This window comes from Phyllostomus hastatus, unplaced genomic scaffold (genome assembly GCF_019186645.2).
Source record: "Phyllostomus hastatus isolate PE091 unplaced genomic scaffold, TTU_PhHast_1.1 phas_contig_277, whole genome shotgun sequence".
Taxonomy (NCBI): domain Eukaryota; kingdom Metazoa; phylum Chordata; class Mammalia; order Chiroptera; family Phyllostomidae; genus Phyllostomus; species Phyllostomus hastatus.
Genome location: NW_025333832.1, coordinates 588,461 through 614,758, shown reverse-complemented (window position 1 = coordinate 614,758; position 26,298 = coordinate 588,461). Strand labels below are relative to the sequence as shown.

The 26,298-nt window shown below is 45.9% G+C and overlaps 2 protein-coding genes across 3 annotated transcripts; one reads left to right on the top strand and one right to left on the bottom strand.

The window, feature by feature from the left end:
- Nucleotides 1-11,561: 11,561 nt before the first annotated feature.
- On the bottom strand, nucleotides 11,562-13,172 carry LYPD4 (LY6/PLAUR domain containing 4). 2 transcript variants are annotated; one of them, XM_045838309.1, is made up of 4 exons: nucleotides 13,106-13,172; nucleotides 12,799-12,942; nucleotides 12,028-12,351; nucleotides 11,562-11,764 (listed from the first exon to the last, which is right to left on the bottom strand). In XM_045838309.1, exons 1-4 carry the CDS (start codon nucleotides 13,170-13,172, stop codon nucleotides 11,562-11,564), a joined length of 738 nt encoding a protein of 245 aa, XP_045694265.1. The 2 variants fall into 2 exon arrangements, with proteins under 2 accessions (XP_045694265.1, XP_045694266.1); XM_045838310.1 differs by lacking the exon at nucleotides 12,799-12,942 and having other exon boundaries at nucleotides 12,028-12,344; nucleotides 13,048-13,172.
- A 5,241-nt stretch (nucleotides 13,173-18,413) lies between these two features.
- On the top strand, nucleotides 18,414-23,230 carry DMRTC2 (DMRT like family C2). The gene is made up of 8 exons (XM_045838293.1): nucleotides 18,414-18,637; nucleotides 18,720-18,874; nucleotides 19,161-19,237; nucleotides 19,514-19,694; nucleotides 19,834-19,960; nucleotides 21,600-21,660; nucleotides 21,816-21,990; nucleotides 22,934-23,230. The coding sequence occupies exons 1-8, from the start codon at nucleotides 18,414-18,416 to the stop codon at nucleotides 23,044-23,046; spliced, it is 1,113 nt and encodes a 370-aa protein (XP_045694249.1). The 3' UTR covers nucleotides 23,047-23,230.
- Nucleotides 23,231-26,298: the final 3,068 nt, after the last annotated feature.

Below are 26,298 nucleotides of genomic sequence, written 5' to 3'. Positions count from 1 at the left end.
AACCCAGGCCTGTGCCTTGAACGGGAATCGAACCAGTGATGTTTTGGTTTGCAAGATGACACCCATCCTATTGAGCCTCATCAGTCAGGGCTCAAAGGGAACTTTTTTTAGCAAAAAATCACCTGAAACACTGGGTCCTTTCTCTCCAGTGTCACACAGGAAAAGCAGCTCTAAGTTACCCCAGCCCCTTGTCTCTGTTTCCTGGAGAGAGGACAGGGCCTGTGTGTGGAGATGGATCCATGCTAGAGGAAAGGCAGAGCCCTGCCCAGGGTGCCCTTTTTGTTGTAGCATCGTCTTCATGTGCCAGGGTTTTGAGTTCAGTCTGCAGTCAGGGCACTTGTGAGAATGAAACCAATGAATTCAAGAATGGGTGAAACAACAAACCAATCTACCTCTCTCTCTCTCTCTCTCTTCCTCTCTCTCTCTCTCTCTCTCTCTCTCTCTCTCTCTCTCTCTCCCCCCCCTTCCGCTCTCTCTCTCAAATCAGTAAATAAAGAATAAAAATAAATAGAAAATTAAAATAAAGGAAATGCAGAGATGAGAGGAGCTTCACCAACCAGGAGAGCCCTGCTCTGTCTCACAGGGCCCCAGAGACCAGGCCACGGACCACACCCCAGGGTTTGCCCCTTGGCACATGTACACACTGTCTTGGGAGCAGAGAATAGGGGTCACCTCGTGTTCTCACAAAGATGAGCAAGGATGCTTCTGTGGGGTCATTGCCTGCACCCATGGGTAGGGCACATATTCTGGATGGGACCTCGTCTGAGTCTCCCAGCATCCTATACCCTTCTTTCTGCCTCACCAAGGCTTCCATGGAGACAGGACAAAGTGTCTCCTCCTCCACCTGACCCAGGTCCTCCCACACTCACCTCACCTGCAGCCCCCTCTGCACACTGGGCCTGCTGTTCTCAGTCCTTCCCTGAGGGCCCAGGATGGGTGCTGTTCCCAGGTAGGTCCACTCGGGTCAGGGTGCCCATGTTCAAACAACAAAGCTGGTCCAACACCAAGATGTAGAATCACATTCAGGGGGACGTTCCTCGTTGCCCGGGCATTGTCTGTCACGAGATAACACATATAGTAACAAACCATTGAAGGTTCGTATCATGAAGCAAGTCTCAGAAATGACATACAACATTTTTACATAGGTCAAAAGCAAACAAATGGAAACAATATATATTGTTCAAACATATTACACAAATGTGATTGAAGCATGTAAAAATCCAGGCAAGTAAAATGGTGGTTACCACCTGGAAGGAGGCAAAGAGATGGGATGGGAACACACGTATAGGTAAAATGCAGCTAAAAAGAAATATCCTATTTCTTTTTGGTGTTAAGTTGTATGAATTCTGTGGGGGATACCGTCCAGCAGTATCCATCTGGGCTGCAAATACTCATCGAAACATGCTAAAAACATACACAGAGACAACCAGGTCCTGTTGGAGAATAGGAACAGAAGGGCCACTCCTCACGTGGGGAACGCCTTGGCCACCCTCTCTCCTGGAGGGCACCACTTGGCCACCCTCTGTCCTGGAGGGCGCCACTTGGCCACCCTCTGTCCTGGAGGGCGCCACTTGGCCACCCTCTGTCCTGGAGGGCGCCATGGCCACCCCCTCCAGTAGGGAGCACCTCGTGTCCATACCCAAGCAGATTTTTATTGAGAAAACAGACTTAGTTTATGGATTCACAATCTGGCAGAAGAGATCAAAAGATGTAAACAACTTACAAAGGTGGGGACAGAATTCCAGGCAAGGTTTGGGGTTTTAACATATGGCTCAAAGGGCAGTTTTGGTTTCCTGTCTGTGCTTTTAAATTCCAAGATAATAACATCCTCCAGCAAACAGATCTCACAGGATCTTGCATATTCTATGTCCCAGGCCTGATTACCCCCCCCCCCCCGGAGCCACCGTTTCCAGTCTGGGCTGTTTCGCCCCTGCAAGCCTGAGAAGACAAAGGCAGCCAGGAGACTTGGATTTCTCACATCCAAGAACAAAGACTCAGGCTTTGACAAAGCCAAGGGGGCAGGGGTTGATGTCAATCACCCCTTCATTTCCACAGCCCCTTCTCTCAGGGCATTCCCACGTGATCATGTCTGTCTTAGATTCATTCTCTTTCTTAGAGAATTGTTACCCATCATTGACTGCCAATCATGCCAGGGAAATAAGTTTTGTCTCCTTCAGTGGCTCCTGGTCTGGAGGTCTTTCACTCAGCCTAAGTCACAGGGGGTTACAGCTTCCTGAGACCAGGCAGGGCGGTCCTCAACAGGATTCCTTATATATTTTGGATATTAACCCCTTATCAGATGTATCATTTTTTTCTTTTCCTCCCAGCTTCATTAATTGACAATTAAAATTATGTGTCTTTAAGGTATACAACTTGATTATTTGGTATACATTGATAAATAATCATCACACTCAACATAATTAACATATCCATCACCTCACACAGTTACCTTTTTGTTGTGTGTTTATGTTTATTTTTTTACTTTTCCCACTCAGTGGGTTGTCACTTTTGCTATGCTGTGCTTTACATCCCCATGACTATTCTGTAACTACCAATTTGCAGCTGTTAATCCCTTCACATTTTTTACCCAGCCCCCAGCCCCTTTCTCATATAGCAACCATCAGTTTGTTCTTTATCTGTGGCTCTATATTTATTTTGTTTGTTCATTAGATTCCACATGTAAATGAAATCATATGGTAATTGTCTCTGTTTGACTTATTTCACTTAGCATAACAATGTCTAGGTCCATTAATGGTTTTTGCAAATGGTAAGGTTTCATTTTTTATGGTCAAGTAACATTCCATTGTATAGATATACCACCTCTTCTTTATCCAATCATCCACGTTGGACACTTAGGCTAGTTCAATGTATTGGCTATTATGAATAATGTTGCAATGAACATAGGAATGCATATACCTTTTCAAATTAGTGTTTCGGATTTCTTAGGACAAATACCCAGACGTGGGATTGCTGGGCCATATGGTAGCTCTACTTAAAATTTTTTGAGGAACGAACCTCCATACAGTTTTCCACAGGGGCTGCACCAATTTGCAATTCCCCCAACAGTGTATAAGGGTTCCCTTCCTTCCCACATCGTTACCAACACCTGTTATTTGTTGATTTATTAATGAAAACCATTCTGATGGGTGTGAGGTGACCATCTCACTGTGGTTTTAATTTGCATTTCTCTGATGATTAGTGACATTGAACATTTTTTCATATGTCTATTAGCCATTTGTATGTACCCTTTGTAAAATAAGCTTGAAGGCCTTCCTTTCTTTTGAACTCTTTGGAATAGTTTGAGAATAGGTGTTAATTCTTTGCTGAATGTTTGGTAAAATTCACCAATGAACCAAACTGGTCCAGGGCTTTTGTTTGTTGGGAGGGTTCTTTTTTATTATTATTATTACTGATGCAATTTCATTGGTAGCAATCAATCTGTTCAGATGTTTTATTTCTTTTTAATTCATTCTTGGAAGATTGTATGTTTCTAGACATTTATCTATTTCTTCCACATTGTCCAATTTATCATATAACTTCACAGTATTTTCTTATCATCTTTTGTATTTCTGTGGTGTCAGGTGTCACTTCTCCTCTCTCATTTTTTTCAGCTTTAACATTTATTTCTTTTTAATATATTTTATTGATTATGCTATTATAGGTGTTCCATTTTCCCCCTTTTATTACCCTCTGCCCTGCACCTCCTCCCAACTGCACCTCCCCCCCTTAGTTCATGTTCATGGGTTGTACATATAAGTTATTTGACTTCTCCATTTCCTATACTATTCTTAACCTTCCCTGTCTATTTTCTACCTACCAATTATGCTACTTATTTTCTGTACCTGTCCCCCATTCTCCTCCATCCCCCTCTCCGCTGATAACCCTCCATGTGATCTCTATTTCTGTGATTCTGTTCCTGTTCTAGTTGTTTGCTTAGTTTGTTTTTGGGCGGGGTTTTTTTTTATTTTTTTAGGTTTGGTTATTGATAGTTGTGGTTTGTTGTCATTTTACTGTTCGTATCTTTTATCTTCTTTTTCTTAGATAAGTCCCTTTAACAGTTCATGTAATAAGGGCTTGGTGGTGATGAACTGCTTTAACTTGATCTTATCTGGGAAGCACTTTATCTGTCCTTCCATTCTAAATGAAAGCTTTGCTGGATAGAGCAATATTGGATGTAGGTCCTTGCCTTTTATGACTTTCAATACTTCTTTCCAACCCCTTCTTGCCTGTAAGATTTCTTTTGATAAATCAGCTGGTAGTCTTATGGGAACTCCTTTGTAGGTAACTGTCTCTTTTTCTCTTGCTGCTTTGAAGATTGTCGTCTCCTTATCTTTAATCTTGGCTAATGTAATTATGGTGTGTGCTTCCTTGGGTCCAACTTCTTTGGGGCTCTCTGAGCTTCCTGGACTTTCTGGAAGTCTATTTCCTTTGCCAGATTGGGGAAGTTCTCCTTCATTATGTTTTCAAATAAGTTTTCAATTTCTTGCTCTTCCTCTTCTGGCACCCCTATATTCAGATGTTGGAATGTTTAAAGATGTCCCAGAGGTTCCAATGCCTCTCCTCTTTTTTTTTTTTTTTTTAATTCTTCTGTCTTCATTCTGTTCTGGTTGCATGCTTATTTCTTCCTTCTGGTGCAAACTGTTGATTTGAGTCCTGGTTTTCTTCCCTTCACTGTTGGTTCCCTGTACATTTTCCTTTATTTCGATATTCATAGCCTTCAGTTCTTCCTCTATTTTTCGACTATACTCCACCATTTCTGTGAGCATCCCGATTACCAGTGTTTTGAACTCTGCATCTGATAGGTTGGCTACCTCTTCATCACTTAGTTTTATCTCTGGAGCTTTGATCTGTTCTTTCATTTGAGCCATATTTTTTTTGTCTCAGCATGCCTGTTATGTAGTAAGGGGCAGAGCCTTAGGTATTCTCCAGGGTGGGGCAACCCATGTCTCTGTTGTGGTGCTGTGTGTGTGGGAGGGGTCTGAGAGGGGTCAACGTTGCTTGCTGAGCTCTCGGTGGGCTTTCAGTCACGTCCTCCACTACCCACAAGCAAATTAGGTCCTTCTAGTGCCAATTCCCAGGTGGGTGGGTTTGTGTACATTCTAGGACCCTGTGGCTCTCTCCAACAAAGTCTCCTGTGAGGCTGGGTGTTTCCTCCACTGCCTCAACCCCCACAGGTTTTATCAGTCAAAGGTCTTGAGGCTTTATTTTCCTGCACTGGAAGCCTGGGTTGTGCAGTCTGTCTCTCTCCCCTATTGTTCCTCCTGGTTTATCCACACACAAATGTGGGACCTCCAGCTCTACCAGCTGCTGCCTCGCCCAATCCACCAGCCACTACTTCACCTGCCCTAGGCCTCCAGCCACAGCCTTGCTGTGAGTCCTCTCCACCCCAGCTTTGCCCCTCCTACCCATCTAGAAAAATGTTTCTTCTTTAACTCCTTGGTTGTCAGACTTCCATACAGTTCTATTCTCTGTCAGTTTAAAGGCACAGGGCACCCCAAGGCCTGCCACCACCTGCCCCATAAGGCTCAGCTGCTGAAAAAGGCTCAGAAAGGTTGTCTTTTGTTTTTAATTTGTTGTTGTCCTTCTTTTGGTTGTGGGAGGAAACAAAGTGTACCTACCTGCACCTCCATCTTGGCAGGACCAGCTCTTTCATTTTTTTTATTTATTTGAATTCTCTCTCTTTTTTCTTGAGGAGTCTGATTGAAGGCTTAACAATCTTGTTTAATTTTTCAAAGAGCCAGCTCTTGGTTTCATTGACCTTTGGGGTTTTCTTAGGTTCTATGTTTCTTATTTCCACTCTGATCGTTATCATTTCCTTCCTTCTACTTACTTTGGGCTTTGTTGTCCTTTTCCTAGTTTCTTTAGGCACGGAGTTAGATTGTTCATTTGAGATTTTTCTTGTTTATTGACTTAGGCCTGTATGGCAGTGAATTTCCCTCTTAGGACTGCTTTTGCTGTGTCCCATGGATTTGGGATTGTTGTGTTTTCATTTTCATTTGTCTCAAGGTATCTTTTAATTTCTTCTTTGATCTCATTGTTAACCTCTTTGCTGTTTAGAAGCATGTTATTTGCCTCAATGTGTTTGCGTGTTTTTCAGTTTTCATCTTGTAATTTGTTTCTAGTTCATACTCTTGTGGTTGTAGAAGATGCTTGGTATGATTTCAATCTTCTTAAATCTACTGAGACTTTTTCTGTGGCCTACCCTGGAAAATATTCCATGTGCACTTGAAAAGAATGTTTATGTTCTGCTTCTTTGGGGTGAAATGCTCTAAAAATATCAATTCAGTTCATCTGGTCTTGTGTATCATATAAGGCTGCTGTTTCCTTGTTGACTTTCCATCTGGAAGATCTAACCATTGATGTCAATGGGGTGTCAAGTCCTCTACTATGACTATATTACTGCTGATCTCTCCCTTTATGCACATCAAAATTTACTTTATACATTTAGGTGCTCCTATGTTAGGGGCATAAATGTTAACAAGGGTTACATTCTCTTTTTGGATTGATCCCTTTATCATTATGAAATGTCCTTCATCTCTTATTATAGCCTTTGTTTTAAAGTCTATTCATCTGATATGATTATTGCTACCCCAGCTTTTTTTCTATTTGTATGAAATAACATTTTCCATTTTTTTAATTTTTATGTTTTTTATTATTGATGTTCAAACACAGTTGTCTCCATTTTCCCACCACCACTTTCTCCTGCCCTACCCACCCCCACCTCCCACCCTCAATCCCACCCCCCTTTGGCTTTGTCTGTGGGTCCTTTATACGTGTTCATTTAAGACCCTTTCCCTTCTTTCCCACGTTATTTCCCTCTCCCCTCCCATCTGCTTACTGTCAGTTTATTCTTAATTTCAATGTCTCCAGTTATATTTTGCTTGCTTGTTTGTTTTGTTAATTAGGTTCCACTTACAAGTGAGATCATATAGTATCTGTCTTTCACCACCTGGCTTATTTCACTTAGCATAATGCTCTCCAGTTCCATCCATGCTGTCACAAAGTGTAGCAGCTCCTTCTTTCTGCTGTGTGGAATTTCATCTGTGGAATTTCATTCCACAGATTTTTGATTCACTCATTCACTGATGGACACCTAGGCTGCTTCCAGCATTTGGCTATTGTAAATTGTGCTGCTATGAGCATTGGGGTGCATAGGTTCTTTTGAATTGGTGTTGCTTTTGATCACTTTGAATATTTCCTACCAATTCCTCCTGGCCTACAAAGTTTCTGTTGAGAAGTCAGCTGACAGTCTGCCTTTTCTTCCTGCTTTTAAGATCCTCTTTTTGTCTTTAAGTTTTGGCCTTTTAACTATGATGTGTTTTTTAACTATGTGTGGGCCTCTTTGGATTCATCTTGTTTGGGACTCCCTGTGCTTCAAGGACTTGAATGTCTATTTCCTTTGCCAGGTTGAGGGAGTTGTCAATCATTACTTCTTTTTATTTTATTTTTGTTTTTGTGTTCGAGTGGGTGTTTTCTGCTATCTTGTCTTCCAAACCACTGAGTCAATCCTGTTTCATCTAATCTACTGCAGATTCCTTCTAGCATACCCTCCATTTCAGATATTGTATTCTTTGTTTCTGACTAAGCATCCCTATAACCATTATTTTGAACTCTGTCTATGGTAGCTTGCTTGCCTCCATTTTGTTTACCTTTTTTTCTGGAAGGTCCTCCTGTTTTCTTCATTTGAGACATGTTTTTTGTCACCTAATTTTGACTGCCTCTCTGTGTTTGTTTCTATGTATTAGGTAGATCTGCTATGTCTCCCAGTCTTTTCTTTTTTTTAAGATTTTCTCTATTTATTTTTAGAGAAAAGGGAAGGAAGAGAGAAAGAAACATTGATGTGTGAGAGAAACATCAACCACTGCCTTTCACATGCCCCCTTCCCAACTGGCAGGTGCCCTGACTGGGAATTGAACCAGCAATCTTTCAGTGCACAGGCTGGTGTTCAATTCACAGACCCATACCAGCTAAGCTCTCCCAGTCTTGACAAGATTTCCTTATGTAGTAGGTGACCAGTGGGGCCCAGTGGCAACCTCCTTAATCACCTAAAAGGAGTGCTCCAGAGTATCACTTGTGTGTGTTATGTGTGCCTGCCTATTGTAATTAAGCCTTGACTGCTGTTGGCCCATCAGACAGTGGGACTGACCTTCAGGTTGACTGGCTGTGGGGATTATCCATGACCACCACATATAAATTGCTGTGTGGGGGCTGTCTCCCTGAAGTAGGATTTGCCCCTGCAGGCTCTGCTGCCTACAGAGAGCAGCTTTTAGGTGTGCTGCTTGTGGTCTGAAGCTGGCCACTGGGTGTGTCAATTTTGGAGCCTTTAAGGAGGTACTCTACTGCAAGCTAAGGTTAGCAGCTGTCTTTGACTGGCCCAAGATACCTGGTAGGAACTACAAAGTGGTCAGCAGTTGGCAGCTGCCTGAGCTGAGCCTGGAGGAGCATGGGAGAGGCTACATTGTGGTTTGAGGGCAACTGCCACCAGTACTGGGTCTACGGCAGCTCAGGAAAAGGCATAGGGCACCCAAGGCCTGCCTCCACCTGCCCCATAAGACTCAGCTGCTGAAAAAGGATCAGGCAGTTATGCAAATTGGGTGAGGCAGAGTCTCAGGGAGTCACCAAGGTGGAGCAAGTTGTCTTCACCAAGTTAATGTAGATTTAGATATGGCACCAGTGCTGAGCCTGGGGTCACTCAGCAAAAGTCACAGTGTACACCAAGGTCAGCTGCCACCCACCTGGGGCCTGTGGGCCTCTGTGACTTTTTTTTAATCCTCACCTGAGGACATTTTTCTTAACTGATTTTAGATAGAGAGACAGGGAGAGAAAAAAAAGAGAAAGGAACATCAACATGAGAGAGAAATATTGATCAGTTGCCTCCCATAAACATTGTGTCCTGACTGGGGATCAAACCCACAACCTAGGTATGTGCCCTGACTAGGAATAGAACCTGAACCTTTTGGTGTAGGGGATGAAACTCCAACTAACTGAGCCACCAGCCAGGGTTCTCTGAGACTTTTTAAAGAAAGACTGCAGCATGGCCAAGGCCAGATGCCTATTGCCAAAAGAGCCTCTGGCAGTGTGCAACTTGGGTAGGGCAAGATCTCAGGGAATCACCAGAGTGAAACAAGCAGAGTTCACCAGGTTAATGCAGATTCAGATTTGGCCACGGGAAAGATGGCACTCGCTTGCTGTGTGGTGGAAGGGCTCAACACAAGGGCAATGGCGGTTGTCCCTCCAGCCCTCTCCCTGAAGCCACAGAACTCAGTTTCTCCCTATATGTCTCTGGCACCTCCCACCCCAGCCACTGACCCTTCATGCATGACCGAGTCTGTGCACAGGCTCTTTAAGAGGATGCCTGAGTTTCCAGCAGCCCTCCATCTCACCCAGACACAGAATCCCTGCTGATTTTCACAGCCAGATGCTGTGGGGCTCCTCTCTGCATCACTGGGTTGGGGAGCCCAGGGTGGAGCTCAGACCCCTCAACTCTTCAGGGAGGGACCTCTGCAGCTGAAATGCCCCTCCCAATTCTTGACCACCACACATGAGTATGGAGCCAGCATATTTTGTGTCTCCCTCCACCTTCTACCAATCTCAACATGGCTTCTTTATATCCTTACTTATAGGACTTCTTTTCAGCTAGGCTTCAGGTGGTCCTCCAGGCTGATTGTTCTATAATGTAGTTGTAATTTTGATGTGGACTTGGAAGGAGGCAAGCACAGTGTTGACCTACTCTGCCATCTTGATCAGAACCCCTCCATGTCTGATATCCTATCTCTTAGGTGAAATGATAAGTTTGTGGGGTTCATTAAGTCACACTCCATATCCAATATTTTTGTTCCATATATCTTTTGTACATAGTAAATTTGTCCATTCTCTAGTGTTATGATTGGGGTTACCCATTTGGGACACCTAAGGATACCACCACCTTTGACTTTCCAATTCCTTTTGACGGTTATTGATGTCCTCAGCACCTTGCCTAGTAGGATTAAATGAAATATACCATGGCCCAACAAAGCCTCAGCTCAGTCCTTTAAAATTATCTACTAGCACTCCTACTTGTAACGAGTACAGGATGAGTGAAGCTCACTGATAAAACTTGCCCAAAAAACTGTCCCTCTGTGACCTAACAGCCTCTTGCCACAGGCTTCCAGTCTCCGCTCAGACCTAGTCCGCTTACCATGACCTTCGTTGGCTTCCCAACCACCCTTCCAAAACCTGTCCAGGGTAATCAAAGTTTTCAAGCCAGTCCCTCTTCTGAGGTCAACTGCACGCACCTGTGCTTCAGATCTCAGTTGCCCAATCTGTTAACAAAGGTGGGCTCTGAGGCCTCAGGTAGTTAAGCCTGTTTCTTCATTTGTAAAGTGGAAATACAGAAGTGACCACATCTATTTAATAAGATTGTGATAAGAAAGAATGAGGTAATGCACAGAAAATATTTAACCTGTAGTAAAAGAACCCTTAGTGTCTCCTTTCCTACTTCATAAGACAGTGGAGAGAATTAAACTGAGTTTATACGTATAAAGTGCAGAGACTCTTCCTTTCATATTCCCCATGACAACCGGCCCACACATCCCTACCTTGAAGGCGCCAAATTGCAAGATGAATGTATCTGCTGCCCCCTTATGGCCAGAAAGGAGTTACACTGTCCTCTCTCAGGAGCTTAGAACCTGAAGTTTGGGTTTTGATAGAAATGAACCACGAGCAGCAGTGGTACTTCCTCTTTCCTCTGAATTTGCCAACTTACACAAAGAAACAACTACTGGACAGAGGAAAGCAGCTCAGGACTCCAAATTTCTCAAAATTTCCTCAGCAGGGAGAGAGATCTGCAGGGGAGGCAAGAGGGATTCTACTCTGGGCAAATAATTTAACCCCCAAGAACAAGTTTCTTCCTGGCAAGATAGGGATAAAAGCTATATCTCACTGAGATCTTGAGAGGATATAATGTTTTATGCTCTTTTTTTTTCTATTTTGTATTGTTGTTCCAGTACGGTTGTCTCCATTTTCCCCTCACCACTCCTCCCTGCCCCACCCATCCCCACCTCCCACCCTCGATCTTGAAAGGATCTAAATGAGATCCTAATACTAGCACAGTAATGGACACAAATAAGTAATCATATTTTTAAATCATATTTTTAAACCTGATGAGAAACAGCTATAATTGACAAGGTGATCTATTTTACAGGGGAGGAAACTGAGGCCCCCAAAAGGGGAGACATCTGGCCAGGATTTATAAGTCAGTGGCTGAACCCAGGCTAGCGCTGGGGTCCCCAGAGAGAGTGGGAGGAAAAAAGGAGTACTTGGGTTCCTCCTCATTGCTGAGCGTGACACTGTCACTTTGCCAGCGATACTCCTCCTTCCCCTAGGCCCTGCTTTTGCTCACTTCACACTAACACTGCTCACTGCCTGCCCCTCCCCTCCACCTCTCTGGACATGTGGTTGGTCCTCCTCCCACCTTCCATGCCTCCATAACCTTCATGGACCACAGGACAGAGCAGAAAGGCAACTCTGAGTTTATTCGATTATGTGAAAGGATCTGGATGTTTGTCCAGTCCACTACATCGTCAGTCCCTAAAGGCAAGCAGGAGGCCTGCGAGGATGCCCCAAGCAGGACCCCGACTGGAGGGCTCTGCACCAGCAATCTTGGCCTTCTCTAAGATGTTGAGAGCCTCAGTCACCCTGATGGTCCCAATATGGTGAAAATCTGCAAAAATCTTGTGTTGTTCACGAGCACAGCCCATGAGGAGGAAGGTGGTATTAAGAAACCCTGTAAGGAAGAGAGGGAGGAGTCAGGGACACTTTCAAGACTCAATTGTCCCATCCCTCCTTCCAGAGACCCCTCACAAACCAGGACACCTGCTCTCCCACCAAAGACTTGGGCACCAGGCACCCTCCACCTTGGAACTCATGTGCCTGGTGCCTACAACCCTAATCCCCTCTGCAGATCCCACCAGCCTCCCTCAGAGATGGGAAGATATCAGACAGCAACTGGCATAGAGTAGGCATTTGATAAAGTTTCTCTCCTCTCACCTGCCTGAAATTTTAAGGTGGAACTGTAACACTTAGAGGCAGTGATGGGACAAGAATCAGTGGTGACAAAATTTGGGAGACAGTCCTTAGAGTGCTCGCCCACACAGGTTGGGCAACTAAGGGAAGAAAATGCTGTAGGCTTAGGAGTGTTCTTGAGTTTCACAAAAGGATCCAAGCTGGTGAGATTATTGCAGAGATATGACCGGCAGACGCGGCTATAGGAGGCAATGGACAATCCAGGTGGTGAAACAAGGTAGGAGACTCGTTGGGGGTAAGATGGGGCTGGGCTGCAGCCTTTAAAACCCACAACTCCCCTTCTGGTCCCTGAGGAGCAGAGATTAGAGAGCTCTGATCAGTGCTGTTGGCCACACCCAGAATCCACCCTCCCACCCTCCACCCTGCTCAGTCTGCCCCATTACTAACTTTGCCTCTCCCCTACTGTCCACTCACAGCAGCTGCACAGGGCTCAGATATTGGAGTCTCCATCTGTTTCTCCTCACTCCTCTCCCCTCTGCTCCTCTCTCCTTGTGTTCCACCTTTTCTTCACTTCCAGATTGCCTCACTCCCCCTGGGATCTGCCCACCTCTTATCCAGCCCACACCACAACCAGCTGGATGTTGTCCCTCTCCTGCCAGTGTCTTAACATTATTTCCCAAAATATAATAGGATAAATATCTAGAACTTGAGTTCAGAGTCCCTGGGTGCCAGGGATGGAGCTAGGTGTCAGAAGAACAAGCAAAAAAAAAAAGTATCAAAGTCACTTCCCTTCACTTGTCTCGATGAGCACCAGCGTCTCCTCACAGCCCTCCTTCAGCTTACACACCATGCTCCTCAAAAGAAGCCATCTCCAGTTGTGGAAATTAACAGCTCTGAAGAGTGAGGATGTCGCTTCATAGCACAAAAGAGCCCCAGCCCCTAAACAGAAAATTATCTTCCAGTTATTTGTCCCTCACTATACCCATACCATCCCTGAACTGCCAACCAAGTGCTCAGCCCCCAAGATCCTGTCCGTTGAGCAACACAGATATCCAGCCCCCTCCCTTGGGGGTCCCAAAGCATCCAGCAGCACAGGACATACAAGGCAGAGTGGAGATGGCCCCTAGGAGGCACAGCAGCTGCACAGGTTTCAAATGCTGAGGTCCCATGGTCCTGTGTCAGGGTTCTGGGTGCTAGAGGTCAGTCCAGAACCAATTTCAGCCTAGATCTCAAGCTTGCTTCTTGTCAGCCCCTGGATTCTCTGTCCACCTGCCTCTGGGTCACTGTTTCTAAAGCAGAAAGTTGATGATCATTTTCCATGACACAGGCTCCCAGAGACCTTGAGTGACCTAGGGCTTCTAATCTCCATAGTCTCCCCTCCAACATAACCTGCCCCACCCCCCACATTAGATTCTCAAATCACGACTCTCATTCTCCTGCTTAGGTCCTTCCCATTAGGATGCTGACAGAGGATACTGGCCTATTCAAGGGATCACTATTTTCCAGAGACAATGAGATCAGAAAAACAAATGTGTGTGTGGAAGTTAACTGATGTTAATATGTCAGTTAATAAATAATAAATAATCCTTGGTTCTAAAAGGAAATTTATAAGTGTTTCAAACTGGCTAGGTGGTTCAGTTCGTTGGAGCTTCGTCCTGTATACCAAAAGGTTGTGGGTTTGATTCCCAGTCAGGGCGTAGATGGGAGGCAACCAATCAATGTTTCTCTCTCACATGAATGTTTCTCCCACCCTCTCCCTTCCTCTCTAAAGTCAACAAACATACTCTGGTGAGGATTTTTTAAGTAGTTAAAACTGGATAATATTGAACATACTACATGTCACACAAACACATACACAAGTGCATGTAAAATCTGGTGAATACTGAATTAAGGTCTGTAGTCTAGTTAAGTGCATTGTACCAATGTCAATGTCCTGCTTAAATATTACAGCCATATAAGATGTCTCTATGGAGAAGAGGGAGGAAGGGTTTAAGGGACTCTATCTATAATTTTTGCAACTTCCTGTGAGATAGCAATAATCCTAAAATCAAAAGTTTTTAAACTAATCAAAATTTTGGACAAATCTAAAACAGTATTTAGAAGTAATTTATACTGTAAGTACCTTTGTCAAGAAGCAACAAGCGTTAAATACATGTTTATGAATTAACTCAAGAAGTTACATAACAAGCAACAAAGCACCATGGTATCCCCCCTCCCAAAAAAAAGATAGAAATAAAGATGACGGTTAAAAAAATCAATAAAATAAAAAACAACAAATCATTGCAGAAAATTAATATTTGTTCTTTGACAAATTAATAAGGTAATTCCAATTAAGAAAAAAAGAGAAGATGCAAAAAATGCAGAATGAAAAGTAGGAAGTAACAGACATCAAGTGTTTTAAAAAATAATAAAAGTATCACTAACAACTTTACATTTATAAATTTGAAAACCCAGATGAAGTAGATACATTTCTAAAATAATACAAAATGCCAGAATTGGCATAGAAGAGTATATGCAATGTCTCAAATCAATGAGAATGAGCAAGTAACTCTGCAGTAGGCCAACCATATCAAGAAACAATTCTCAGAAGAGCAAACCAAAAGGCTAACAAACGTGGAGACACTCAGATTCAACAATAATGAGAGAAATGAAATCTATCAAACTGTACATCCATCAGACTGGCAAAGGATCAGAGAGCTAGAAATGGAGGAGTGCTGGCAGAAATGTGGGGATATAGAGTCCTTTGTGTGTGGCTGCTCTTGATTGGTTGAGGGAGGAGTGAAATAGGGCTCCCTTCTGGATCCTGAGGAGGAGAGGAGAGTTCTGATCAGTGTCTCAGGACTCTGGCAATAATTAGTTAAACTAGGTTTACAAATACCCATTTCTGGTATATCTTGGATACACATAACAGATATCCACCTTCACCTACAATGGGACACATATGACGATACAGCATTATTGTGGTGACAGAAAGTTGAAGGCAATGAGGGCATCCCTCCCTAAGACCTAGTGAACACTCAGTGCACAGGGCATGCACACCATGGAATATCATGCAGCAGTTAGAAGAAACAAATTAGATGTACACATAACATGTACATGAATGGATGGTAAAAGCACAGTACTAATTATTTTAAACAGTAAAGAACACAGCATCACTTGCATGAATCAAAACCTCATGCACATAAAATGCAACACATCTGGCAAGAACATGCACAAACCAAAAGATATGCATTAGCCACCTAAAGGGAGTGTATATATGGAAGGGTTAGGGAATGAGAGTGGGGAATGGGAATTACTGGAAATAACTAACACAACGTAGGTGGTACAAAGTTCACAGACTTTGGACTCAAAGGTAGACCAAGGATGAAATCTTCACCTTCACTTACTAGCTGTGCAACCTCATGCAACTGATGAACACATTTATAAAGTAGATTAATAATGCATCTCATAGGGTCATTGTTGAAAAAAATAAATTAACATAAATACCAGACAAGTGCTAAGCTCTCCATAAATGGTTTCTTTTCCTTTCCCTTTCTCTTTTTCTTTCTCTTTCCCTTTCTCTCCTTTCTTCCCTCCCTCACCCCCTTTCTCCCCTCTATCTAAAGAATCAAGGTAGCCCTAGCCAGTGTGGCTCAGTTGGTTGGAGTGTCCTCCCATACACAGAAAGGTTGCCTGTTAGATTCCGGGTCAGGACACATGCCTAGGTTGCAGGTTTGATCCCCAGTCATGAGGGAGGCGACCAATCAATCTCTCCCTCTCTCTCTCTCTCTCTCTCTCTCTCTCTCTCTCTCTCTCTCTCCCCTCCCCCCCACCCCACCCCCTCTCTTGAATGAGGATAAAATAAATCTTTAAAAAATAAATCAATAAATAAAACTTTTAGAAAAGAATCAAGGTCAACCTCTTCAGCTGGCATTCAAGCCTCCCACCCAACCGCCCCCAGAGTGGCCCCAAGCAACCTTTCCAACTGTGTCTAGTACAGCTCCCCTGCACAGCAGTCTGGGTACGGTTACCCACAGCTACCGTTTTCAGTCCAGAATGCCTAACACACACGGCCTGTGTCCCAGGAATCTTTGGCAAACACAAGGACTAAGACCAACTGAACGGGGACAAGAAATGAAGACTGACAAAGGATCGCACAAAGAGAGTGAGCCAATCAGAGAAGACAGCACACACCAGCCTGGAATGCAAAACGAAAGGAGCCAACAACCCGAACACAAGCGGGACACAACCACAAAAAACTGGAATGAAATCCTCAAAGGAAAACAGATCGAGTGGGGGTTGGAGGAGATGCTACCCTTATGGAAGAGAAACTGTACAGAGGAGCAAACGGGTGGAATGGAGCCACGCAGGGGTTCAGGGGAAGACCAGTAGAGGGCGCACCCACAGCTGCAGGAAAATGAAGAAGGGGCGCAAAGATGGGGTCTCAAGGGGAAGGGGAGACCCTCTCTGAGGGTGAGAGGGAGAAAAGGAGACAGGGCAGAACACAAAGGGGACAACAGAGAGAGGACTGGGAAGGAAAACGTGAGATGGGTCAAAGAGAGATACACAGAGAAAGCAACCTCTCGGAGTACCAAGAGGTGGGTGAAATCTGGGAGGGAGATGCGCACAAAGGGTGGAAAGGGGCTGACAAGACAAAATACTAGAGACACGGTTAGGAAAGCGAAGAAAGTGGGGAAGGGGACCAGGCTGTCACGGAAGCAGACACGGGGAGAAAGGTAGTCCGGGAGTCAGCACGATGGACGGGCAGAGAGACTAGGAGAGAACGGAAAACCAGATTAGGAAAATCAGCTCCAATGCAGATAAGAAGAGACGAAGGAGACTGAGAAATCACAGGGTGGGGCACTCGAGCACCGGGAGAGAAGTAAGAGAAAACTCGGGCATCTGTGCAGCGAAGCAGAGCCACAGAGTGGAGGCCAAGAGAACCAGGAGCGCGGCAACCCAGTGCAGGCCAGAGAGCGAGACCACGCCTGCGCAACCCGGTTCAGGTCAACGCCCCCTGGGTGCGGCAGCGCTGGCTGTGCCTGGGGGGCAGGGCCAGCCTCGTTCTGGAAGTTACAGTCGATGCCCCATTGGCCACCTACACCAAAAGGGGAAGAACAATCTGGAATGGCAAACCACAGGGAGAGGGCAATGCGGCACAAGACTCAACTCGAGGCGCCATTGGCTGGCCTACTAGCTCCCTGCGTGCAGAAGCGGCCTGGAGGTAAGGGGTGAGCCCTCAGTGAAGGATCTTGAAGCTCATTGGTTGCTTGCCTGGGCGGCAAGAGACGGAGCTTGAAGTTCATTGGCCCTTCTGAGAAGGGGCAGGAAAGCCAGCGCGAGCGCAGCCGTTCCTTAGGTCTCTTCCTCACCGCGGCCTGTCGCCTCCTCCTGACTGAGTCAGACTCAGCTCGAGGCTGTGGTAACCGCGGGCCTAGGACGCGAACACGACCCCGCCCCTCCCTGTTCCACCTCCTCCTTTCTTGCACAGGACCACCCTCCCCCCTCCCCCGCATCCCCTCGCCTCCCCTCCCCCACACTGTGGGCTCTGAAGCACGCTCCGGGCCGGCCTCCTTCCTGGGACCCTGGAATGGGCCACAGTCTAGCTTCTGGAGGGACAGGGGTGACAACGGGGTGCATCTAGTTGCAGCTGCTTGAAGGGGTGCACTGCGGGAGGTGGGATGGACCTGACATCAATTGTTGGGCGTGGGCAATGGCACAGGCTGTGGGGCGCCACGACACGCGGATTTGCATCAGAGTTCGGGGACCGTGTTGGGTGCGAGAGCGAGATTCCTCCAGGGAAGAGAGAGCTAGATGAGGGCCTGGCACGTGGCAGGGGCTCCAAATGCATTTGTTGAGCGAATGAAAATAATTATCAGAAGAGAGGCAAGGAATCCGTGAGAATAGTGGCGTTCCTGTGGGCGCAAGAGAGTGATCTAATCAAAGGGGTGGCGAAGGGGAAATTGAATTGCAGGGCATACGTGAGGCTTTGAGTTGGAAGGGGAGAGCATGAAATATTTGTGGGAATTGGATAAATGCAAGAAGGAAGGATGATCATTGTTGAAGAGGATGCCAGAAAAAAACTGTTGGGCCAGGGTGATTGTGGAAAGGGGAGGTAGGAGTCCTTGCAGGGGTCAGTGAGAGTGTGTGAGTATGCCTAAAACTGGTATTTGTGCCTGGGAAGGTACAGAGGAGCGGAAGAGAATAAGGCTTGGATTGAAAGAATAGGTAAGAAATGAAAGAGGAGAAGCGTTCTTGGGAAGGAGAGTGCCTGAGGAAGGTAGTGGGGTGAGGAAGGGAGAAGCGAGGGTGACAGCGGAGCCCAGAGTGGGCGGCAAGAAGGACACTGCAGGTGTGGCCTCCCAGGGCAGCAGGGCTGGTCAGGAGAGGGCTCGCATGGCCGCCTGACGCTCCGCTCCTGCCCCAGATCCATGGAACGTGAGGAAATGCTTGCCGTCCACCGCTGCCCCTCAGACTCCGCCCCAGGGGGTGCGACCAGAGTCCCCCAGGGCACCGAGCTTATCCCGAAGAGAGCCGTCGGTCGCTCTCCCACTTGCGCCCGCTGCCGCAGCCACGGCGTCACCGCCCACCTCAAGGGCCACAAGCGCCTCTGCCTCTTTCAGGCTTGCGAGTGTCACAAATGCATCCTCATCTTGTGAGTATGCGATGCAGGGAAGGGAGGATAATGGCTTCCACCTCAAGGGTGGCTGACTTCTGACTCACGACCCCCCTTTTAGGGAGCGCCGAAGGGTCATGGCTGCCCAGGTGGCTTTGCGTAGGCAACAGGAGTCACAGCTAAAGAGGCACCTGGCTCACAGACTGATGAGGGACGTGGCTTCTCCCAAAGCTCACAGCCGCATCAAGAAGGGAGCCAGGCGACCAGGGGTCTTCCGTGAGTGTCTCTGCACAGAGATGGGTCCAGGATTCTGATGGAGAAAGCATGAGTAGAGAAAAGAGTCCAAGACATGCCATCAAATTGGCGTGTGACCTTGGGCAAGGTGCTTTTATTCTCTGGGCCTCAGCCTCCCCACCTTTAAAATGTGATCGAGTGTTGGGAGAGTGCATTGAGATTTGTGAGTAGAAAAGAGACCATAGGAAGGTGAGAACTCAGTTTTCAGTTGGAGTGGGATGTGGGTCCGGAGAAAGGGCTCACCATAGCTCTCCCTGGTCCCTCACAGCTGGAAAGGAGAACTTAGTGCCCCAGCCTCAGACCTTCTGTGGGGCACTCCCACTGGCCCTGACACCCCCTGGGAAGGTAAGGAGAACCCGGGCCCTGAGGGAGTCGCCCCTCTCCTAGTCCTGCCAAGGCCCCTTCCTCTCTGCCCTTGACATGTGGGTTCCAGGTCCAAGCCTGACTTGCTACATCATCTTGGCAAATCTCGTCCCTCCATGGGCAAAATGAGAGGGTGGGATTTTCCAGCCCTCCAAGCTCTGAAATTTGGGGGTCCTACCCACATCCTAGAATATATATACCCATTCTTTCTCCAGCCTTGTATCTGAATCCAACCTGTATCCTCTGCTCTTGCAGGAGAATTCCCAGGGGCCTCTGCTGCTCAGCCATCCCCCAGAAGCCTTGCCTTTGCCCTGCACTCCAGTGCCCCCAGGTGCTTGGACCCACAGACACTGGCTGCCTCCAGGCCTTCCCATGCCACCCCCAGTGGTGTGCTGCTTGCTATGCCAAAAACCTGCTGTCCCTCTGCATCCCTTTCCTGGTAAGATAAATTCAACAGGAATTCAAATGCCTGTGTACCACTTTCAGAATAAGAAGAAGAGAATACAGGGTAGGAAGAGGAAGGACAGAAGCCATGACTTCTGACCCTCATATACTCTGCATTTTCTTCCCCTCCTTAGGCTTTGACCCTGTCACCTCCCTCTGGCTGCCCACTTATGGGCCCCTCCCAACCTGCCCAGGATCTCACCCAATACTGATGGCTCCCCTTTCTGGAGAATCTGAAGGGCCCTCTGCCCTGCCCCGAACGTGAGTAGGGAGAGAAGATAATGTGTTTACCATGTGCCTAAACCTGGGCTCGATATTGCAGTAAATGATGAGGAAGAATAAAAGGTCTCAGCCTAGTGGGTGAAGCAGATATCTCCTAGCTCTGCCATTGCCTGGCTGTGAACCTTTGTACAAATATTTTTATTTTTACCACTCTGAGCCTATTTTTCTTAGTCAATCAGAGCCACTATTACTTACTTCTCGGGTTGTCATGAGATTTAGCAATAACAATAACTAATACATCTAGCACAGGCCCTGGCCTTGAACAAATAGTAGCTATTAAAATCTCCTAAACAGACAAGATGAGATCGAATTGCCTGTTGAAACTCGGAGTGTGTGTGGGGGGGGGGAGTGTGATGACAGTGTCAGAGGCCATTGGAGAAAGCTTCCTAAAGGTGGGGCAAGCTGCTCCTCAAATTCCTTGAGGATTAGGGAACTAGGGGGAGGGAAACAAGACTCTGGTAGGGCAGGAACAGTCATCCTGTTTCCTCTAGATGTTTTGTCAGTTTTCTAAAAATTGATACCAGTGATTCCCATAATCCTCACGGTAACCTCGGGAAAAAGAAGCTGGCAGGCATTGTCATTTTAGAGAAAAAAAAGCAGGCTAACAGAGGGGAAGGGACTTACCCAAGACCACAAAGTCTAATGACCCAGTAGTCACTCAGATTCCCAGGTTAGAATACAGTCATGAGCCACTTAATGACAGGGATATGTTCTGGGTAATTTCGTCGTTGTGTGGACATTGTAGAATGCCTGTACACAACCTAGATGGTACAGCCTACTACACACCGAGGCTGTGTGGTACAGGCAATTGCTACTAGGCTGCAAACCTGTACATCATGTTACTGTACTGAATACTGTAGGCAGTTGTAACACAACAGTGAATATTTGTATGTCCAAACATAGAAAAGGCACAGTAAAAAAACATGGTAGAAAAGCTTTAAAAAAAACATTACACCTGTATAGGACACTTACCATGAATGGAGCTTGTGGATTGGAGGTTGCTCTGGGTGAGTCAGTCAGTGAGTGGTGAGTGAATGTGAAGGCCTAGGACATTACTGTGCACTACTATAGACTTCACAAAGACTGCACACTTAGGTTGTACTAAATTTATTGAACAAAATTAGATTAAATCAAGCCCAAGAGAAAGTGATGCTATCAGGAGTCAGGGTAAACACCAGATGTATGAGGCTGCTAACACAAGCATACAGTTTTACAACAAGCTTTGTTTTTATGAGTAGAAAAGTACACTCTAAAAAATATAGTATAGTAAATACATAAAATAGTAACATAGTGATTTGTTATCACTATCAAGTAGTATGTACTATACATAGTTGTATACTTTCACATGACTGTCAGCACAGCAGGTTTGTTTACACCAGCATCACCACATAATGCATTGCACTATGAGGTTACAATGACTACGACATCAGGAGGCAATAGGAATTTTTCTGCCCCATTATAATCTTATGAGCTCAAGGTTGTATATATATGTGGTTCATCATTCACCTAAACATTGTTATACAGTACATGGTGATATAACAGAATCCTTTATTCTTTCCATGTGGACATCTCTGCCCATGTGTTTAATGTTCCTGGCATCTTCTCTCCTTGTTTTTAGATGCTCAACTTTGATACTTCAGCCCTGTGGCACCCCAGACCCTCTTCTGCTACCACCACAGGTCCTGGGAGAGCAGTGGGATCCAGGACCCTAGGAGGAAGTTGACCTGGGGGAGGGAGGAGTAGGGGACAGTTAAGTAACTGGGGGCTGAGGAAGCACTTGGAGGGTGGGTAGAACTGGGGGTTCCCAGTCTGCTTCTCTCCCTTTCCTTTGCAGACCTCCAGAGCCTCTCGCCTGGCCTGGACCTCTGTCCCCTCAGAGCAGCAGCTACAGCAGGAAGCAGCCGAGGCTCTTGTGGGGCTGAAAGATTCATCCCAGGCTCCCCGCCTGACCCCTTCAGTCCCTCCCAGCTCTGCTTGGATCTCGCTGCTCCATCCCTGTGGCCCACCAGGTAAACTGTTCCCTGAAAAGAGAGGATGGGGTAGGGGTGGTTGAGAAATGGAGGTACTGGAGTATGCAGGGACTAGCCAAGGTTATCAGGAGGTCAGCAGTGTGAATGTGCTCAGGACCAGGCCCCAAACTTCTCAACTTAGCTTCTGGGATTGCAGTTGAAAGTTATTCAGTGGATCACTTTTGTGCTCAAAAGCAAATGTCCAGTGCCCTGATGGCAAGGAAAGTGAGGCCCTGGGAGAGGCAAGGACTTGCTTAAGGACTCAAAGCAAGGTAGCGGCAGAGGTCTCCTGGCTCTAGGCCAAGGCTTTCTCTGGACACAGCTGCCTGCTGAAGTCTGGAGAGGAGCTGAAGAGGAAACAAGGGTTTGGCTTGAAAGGAGATCTGATAACTACCTTTGAGCAGCTTCCATTCTACTTGGAGAAACTGGATGCCTTCACAGAGCTCAGTGACAACTCCAGAGAGAACTACAGGAATCTTGAGGAATGAGAAACTCCTATGGGGACAGAAAGGGAAGGCTGAGAATTCTGTCCAAAAATGGTGGGTTGGGCATGGTGTGTAAGTGAGGAAACTGTTCTGGAGGAACCGTCCTGGAGGATAGAACAGGAGGAGATAAGCTGGAAAGGCTTTTCTGGTCATGGAGGTCTGCATGCCAGTCTTAGGAGTGTAGACAAGCAACTGTGCATGAAGGGGAGCCAGAGAATGTTTCTGAGCTAGGCAGGGGCATAGTCAGAGGACCTGAGCTTTAGAAAGACAGGTGTGGTTAATATAATGGAGAGATTAGAGGAGGCAAGACTGGAGTGAGGAAAATCAGTGGGGAGGAAAGGCTTGCTGTAATCCAGGTGAGCAAGTACAAGGCCTGGATTGGACAGAGTAAACAGAGGGGGTTGCCGGGATAAGAAATGGGTGTGACCTGATCCTGCCTCCTTTCTTCCTGCCTATAGGTCCTACTGGAGGAAGAGGATTCCAGCCTGTTGGCCCCTCTCTCCGACCCAGCCCAGCCCCCTCTGTGGCTCTGCATATTGGGCATCTGGGTTCCATCTCCCTCCTAAGCTAGAAGCCAAGAGGTGGGGGCCTCACTGGGGCAGGGTGCAACAACTTGCAGGCACTGCATATTTGGTATTTTGTTTATGAATTTATGCATGAAACTTAATGTACTACAAGCTGAAGGCTTTTTTCAAGCCTTCAGGTGCTTTGTTAGCTTTTGGTTCTTTTTGTAGCATACACATTTCCTTGGCCCACGACGGATAGTCTCTAACCCCCTTGGGTCTTGGGACCTTTTTAATATCCCAACAAAGAATGAGTTGTGCAATTTAAACTTCTAAGTAGGTTTTTGCGTGAATTCATATTTCAGGATATTTATTTGACATGTGGTTCTGTACATACCTGTGCACTTATGTCTGTCTCCATGCATGCGAAAATGGGAGATTATTTTCATTTTGTGTCTAAATTTGTATGATTAAGGAAGAAATAAAGCTTTGTTGTGTTAAGCCACTGAGATTTGGGGATTGCTAGTTACCACAGCCTAACCTAGCCTGTCCTGATGGACAAAAAGGACTTACTCATTTCACTTTTCAAAGTGAAAATTGGTTATTCAGTAATTACCACAGATAAATACAAACATGGATTTCTTTTTTTTTTAGATTTTATTTATTTTTTTAAAGACTTTATTTATTTATTTTTAGAGAGGGAAGGGAGGGAGAAAGAGAGAGAGAAACATCAATGTGTGGTTGCTGGGGGTCATGGCCTGCAACCCAGGCATGTACGCTGACTGGGAATTGAACTGCGACACTTTGGTTCGCAGCCCGAGCTCAATCCACTGAGCTATGCCAGTCGGGGCTAGATTTTATTTATTTTTAGTGAGAGGGGAAAGGAAGGAGAAAGACAGGCAGAAAAATATCAATATTTGGTTGCCTCTTGTATGCCCCCTACTGGGGACCTGGCCTACAACCCAGACAGGTGCCCTGACTGGGAATTGAACCAGCAACCCCTTGGTTTGCAGCCCTGTGCTCAATCCACTGAGCTACACCAGCCGGAGCCAAACATGGATTTCTTACGGTCAGACAAGGAGTGGTACAGAGGGCACAGTGGGAGATTTACTGATTCAATAAAGTGCCTGCTCTGTGTCAGGCATAGACAGTTTCCAGCTGTTCAGAGGGCTACAAACTGAAGTGCCTACAGGGCCAACCAGATCATATAAGTGAGGAAAGAAGGCCAGGGGAGCCCTAGAAAACTGAGAAGACATGTATTACCTAATAGGACAGCCTCCTTTTGACCCTAGCAGATTATTGCCAGGCAGGAATGCATGCTCAGTATTTCCACATCTGACTTTTCAATAGGATCTGGAAAACTAGATTTCTATGTAAAACATCTTAATTTTCAAATGTTGACTCAGTTTTCTCCTTAAATCTTTTTTGAGCCAAACAAAACATGTCTTCAGGCGAGCTTTAAGCAATGAATGACAAGTTAATGCTATTTCAACATTTTTCGAAGGGAAAGCTGAGGCCAAGAAGGACAGGAAGAATCAAATTAGTCATTATTAAGGGTTTTCCTGAACTAGGGAGGTTCATGTGTCTAAGTTTTGAAGGACCTCTAAAAGGTTAGAGGCAATTATTACCCTTTACTGATTACACACTGTATGTGGTTCACATATACCCTTGCAGCAACTCTGTACACTGTGCATGATTACTCCCATTTCACAAATGAAGGAACAAGCTTAGAGAGGTAAAGTGAGTTGCCCGTGTATTTTACAGAAAATGTCTAGGCAGATATTGGAGGACGTTTCCTTCTCCTTGCCAGGCCTGAAATCAATTAGTAGGTAATTTTTATAAAACATAAAGTGAAAGATTCAGGTCTCCTGGAGACAGACATGAGTCCCAAAGCTTTTTCAAAAAGTTTTTAATTTTCTACTCAATATATCATTAAGCAATATTAAGACCTTACCTACATTTGTTTCTTGGTTGTCTGCTGTCAAGTCCTTCTCCTTGAACCATTCCAAATATATGAAAACTTGTTGAGCTATTCCAAAGATATTTAGTCCTGGAGACCCTCCTTCCCATGCCTGCCCTTAGAAAAGACAAACAGAAAGCTCAAGGGATGTGCCTGATCACTGATTCTTTTTCCTGATGTTACCTACACCTCTCTTTTATTCAAGATGACTGATGGTAATGGCATCCAATTATAAATTGGTCTCCCTTGTTTGGGGCCTTGGGAAGGTGGACTACTCCCTAACAAATTAGAGAGTAACAAATCTGCAACACTTAGTGAGAGATGATCAAAGTGGGAAGCTTCACCTCACAGCTTCCTTCCCTCCCCTTGCTATAACTTAGATATAGGACTGCCCCTTAATAGACCCACCTAAGCCTTGCTGTGCCATGCTCTCCAGTGACCAAGTCCACATAATCACAGAGGAGGGAAGAATTGCAACTTGCAACCCGGCTAAGACCCTGCTACTCAGGCCTGACCAAAGGTCCCCAGTACACCAAGCTCTCACAACTGGGAGGAGTAAAAGAGAAAGTATAATTTGGGGTTGAAGGATGACATTAGAGCCCTGGCTGGTGTGGCTAAGTGGATTGAGTGCCAGCTTGCAAACCAAAGGGTCACTGGTTCAATTCCTACTCAGGACACATGCCTGGGTTGCGGGCCAGGTCCCCATGGGGGGTTCATGAGAGGCAACCACACATTGATGTTTCTCTCCCTCTCCTACTCCCCACCTTCCACTCTCTCTAAAGATAAACAAATAAAAGGATGACATTGGAAAGGAGCAAAAAGAGAGTGATGGAGACAGGGGGGAGGAGCTAGGGGCAGGCCCTTCCCTGCATCCCACCTCCCATTACTGCCAGACTTGGCCAGGCTTTTCATGCCCTGCCTAGGCCTGTTTGGGACCACTCTGTGTGGTCAGAGACTATAGCCCCACACGAGCAGGCCTTGAATGAGGCCAGTAAGTCTCACCTGGAAAGCCAGGAATGAAGGTGGCAGGCACTACCTGACTCTAACAGTGAGGGTTCCCTGAGGGTTCCTATGGGAAATTGGGCCTGATAAATACATTGTATCCTTTGAGGCTTGCTTTGCTTTGTATAGCCCTGTTGATATAAGCCAGACACTTAAGTTCAAAGCAAGGGAGTGAACTCCTTGCTTCATGAAATATGCCTTTACAACCACCCGGCGCCAGCATGTCTCACAGATCCTGACCTGAGACAATCTTTGTGCTTCTTCAATTGTCATCTATAGATAATGTCAGTTTTTTATGGCTATAGCCTTTTGGACATTGATTGATAAGCTATGCATGTATGCTGTATTCCTCTACACA

Excerpts from the sequence above, each read along its gene's own strand:
- DMRTC2 (XM_045838293.1), top strand. The coding sequence starts at position 18,414 with ATGGAACGTGAGGAAATGCTTGCCGTCCACCGCTGCCCCTCAGACTCC. Across the intron at positions 18,875-19,160 it reads CAGGCGACCAGGGGTCTTCC|CTGGAAAGGAGAACTTAGTG; the intron begins GTGAGTGTCTCT and ends GGTCCCTCACAG. Across the intron at positions 21,991-22,933 it reads CCATCCCTGTGGCCCACCAG|GTCCTACTGGAGGAAGAGGA; the intron begins GTAAACTGTTCC and ends TCCTGCCTATAG.
- LYPD4 (XM_045838309.1), bottom strand. The coding sequence starts at position 13,172 with ATGGGACCTCAGCATTTGAAACCTGTGCAGCTGCTGTGCCTCCTAGGG. Across the intron at positions 12,943-13,105 it reads GGCCATCTCCACTCTGCCTT|GGGCTGGGGCTCTTTTGTGC; the intron begins GTATGTCCTGTG and ends TTTTCTGTTTAG. Across the intron at positions 12,352-12,798 it reads GCTGGTGCTCATCGAGACAA|GGACCAGAAGGGGAGTTGTG; the intron begins GTGAAGGGAAGT and ends TCTGCTCCTCAG.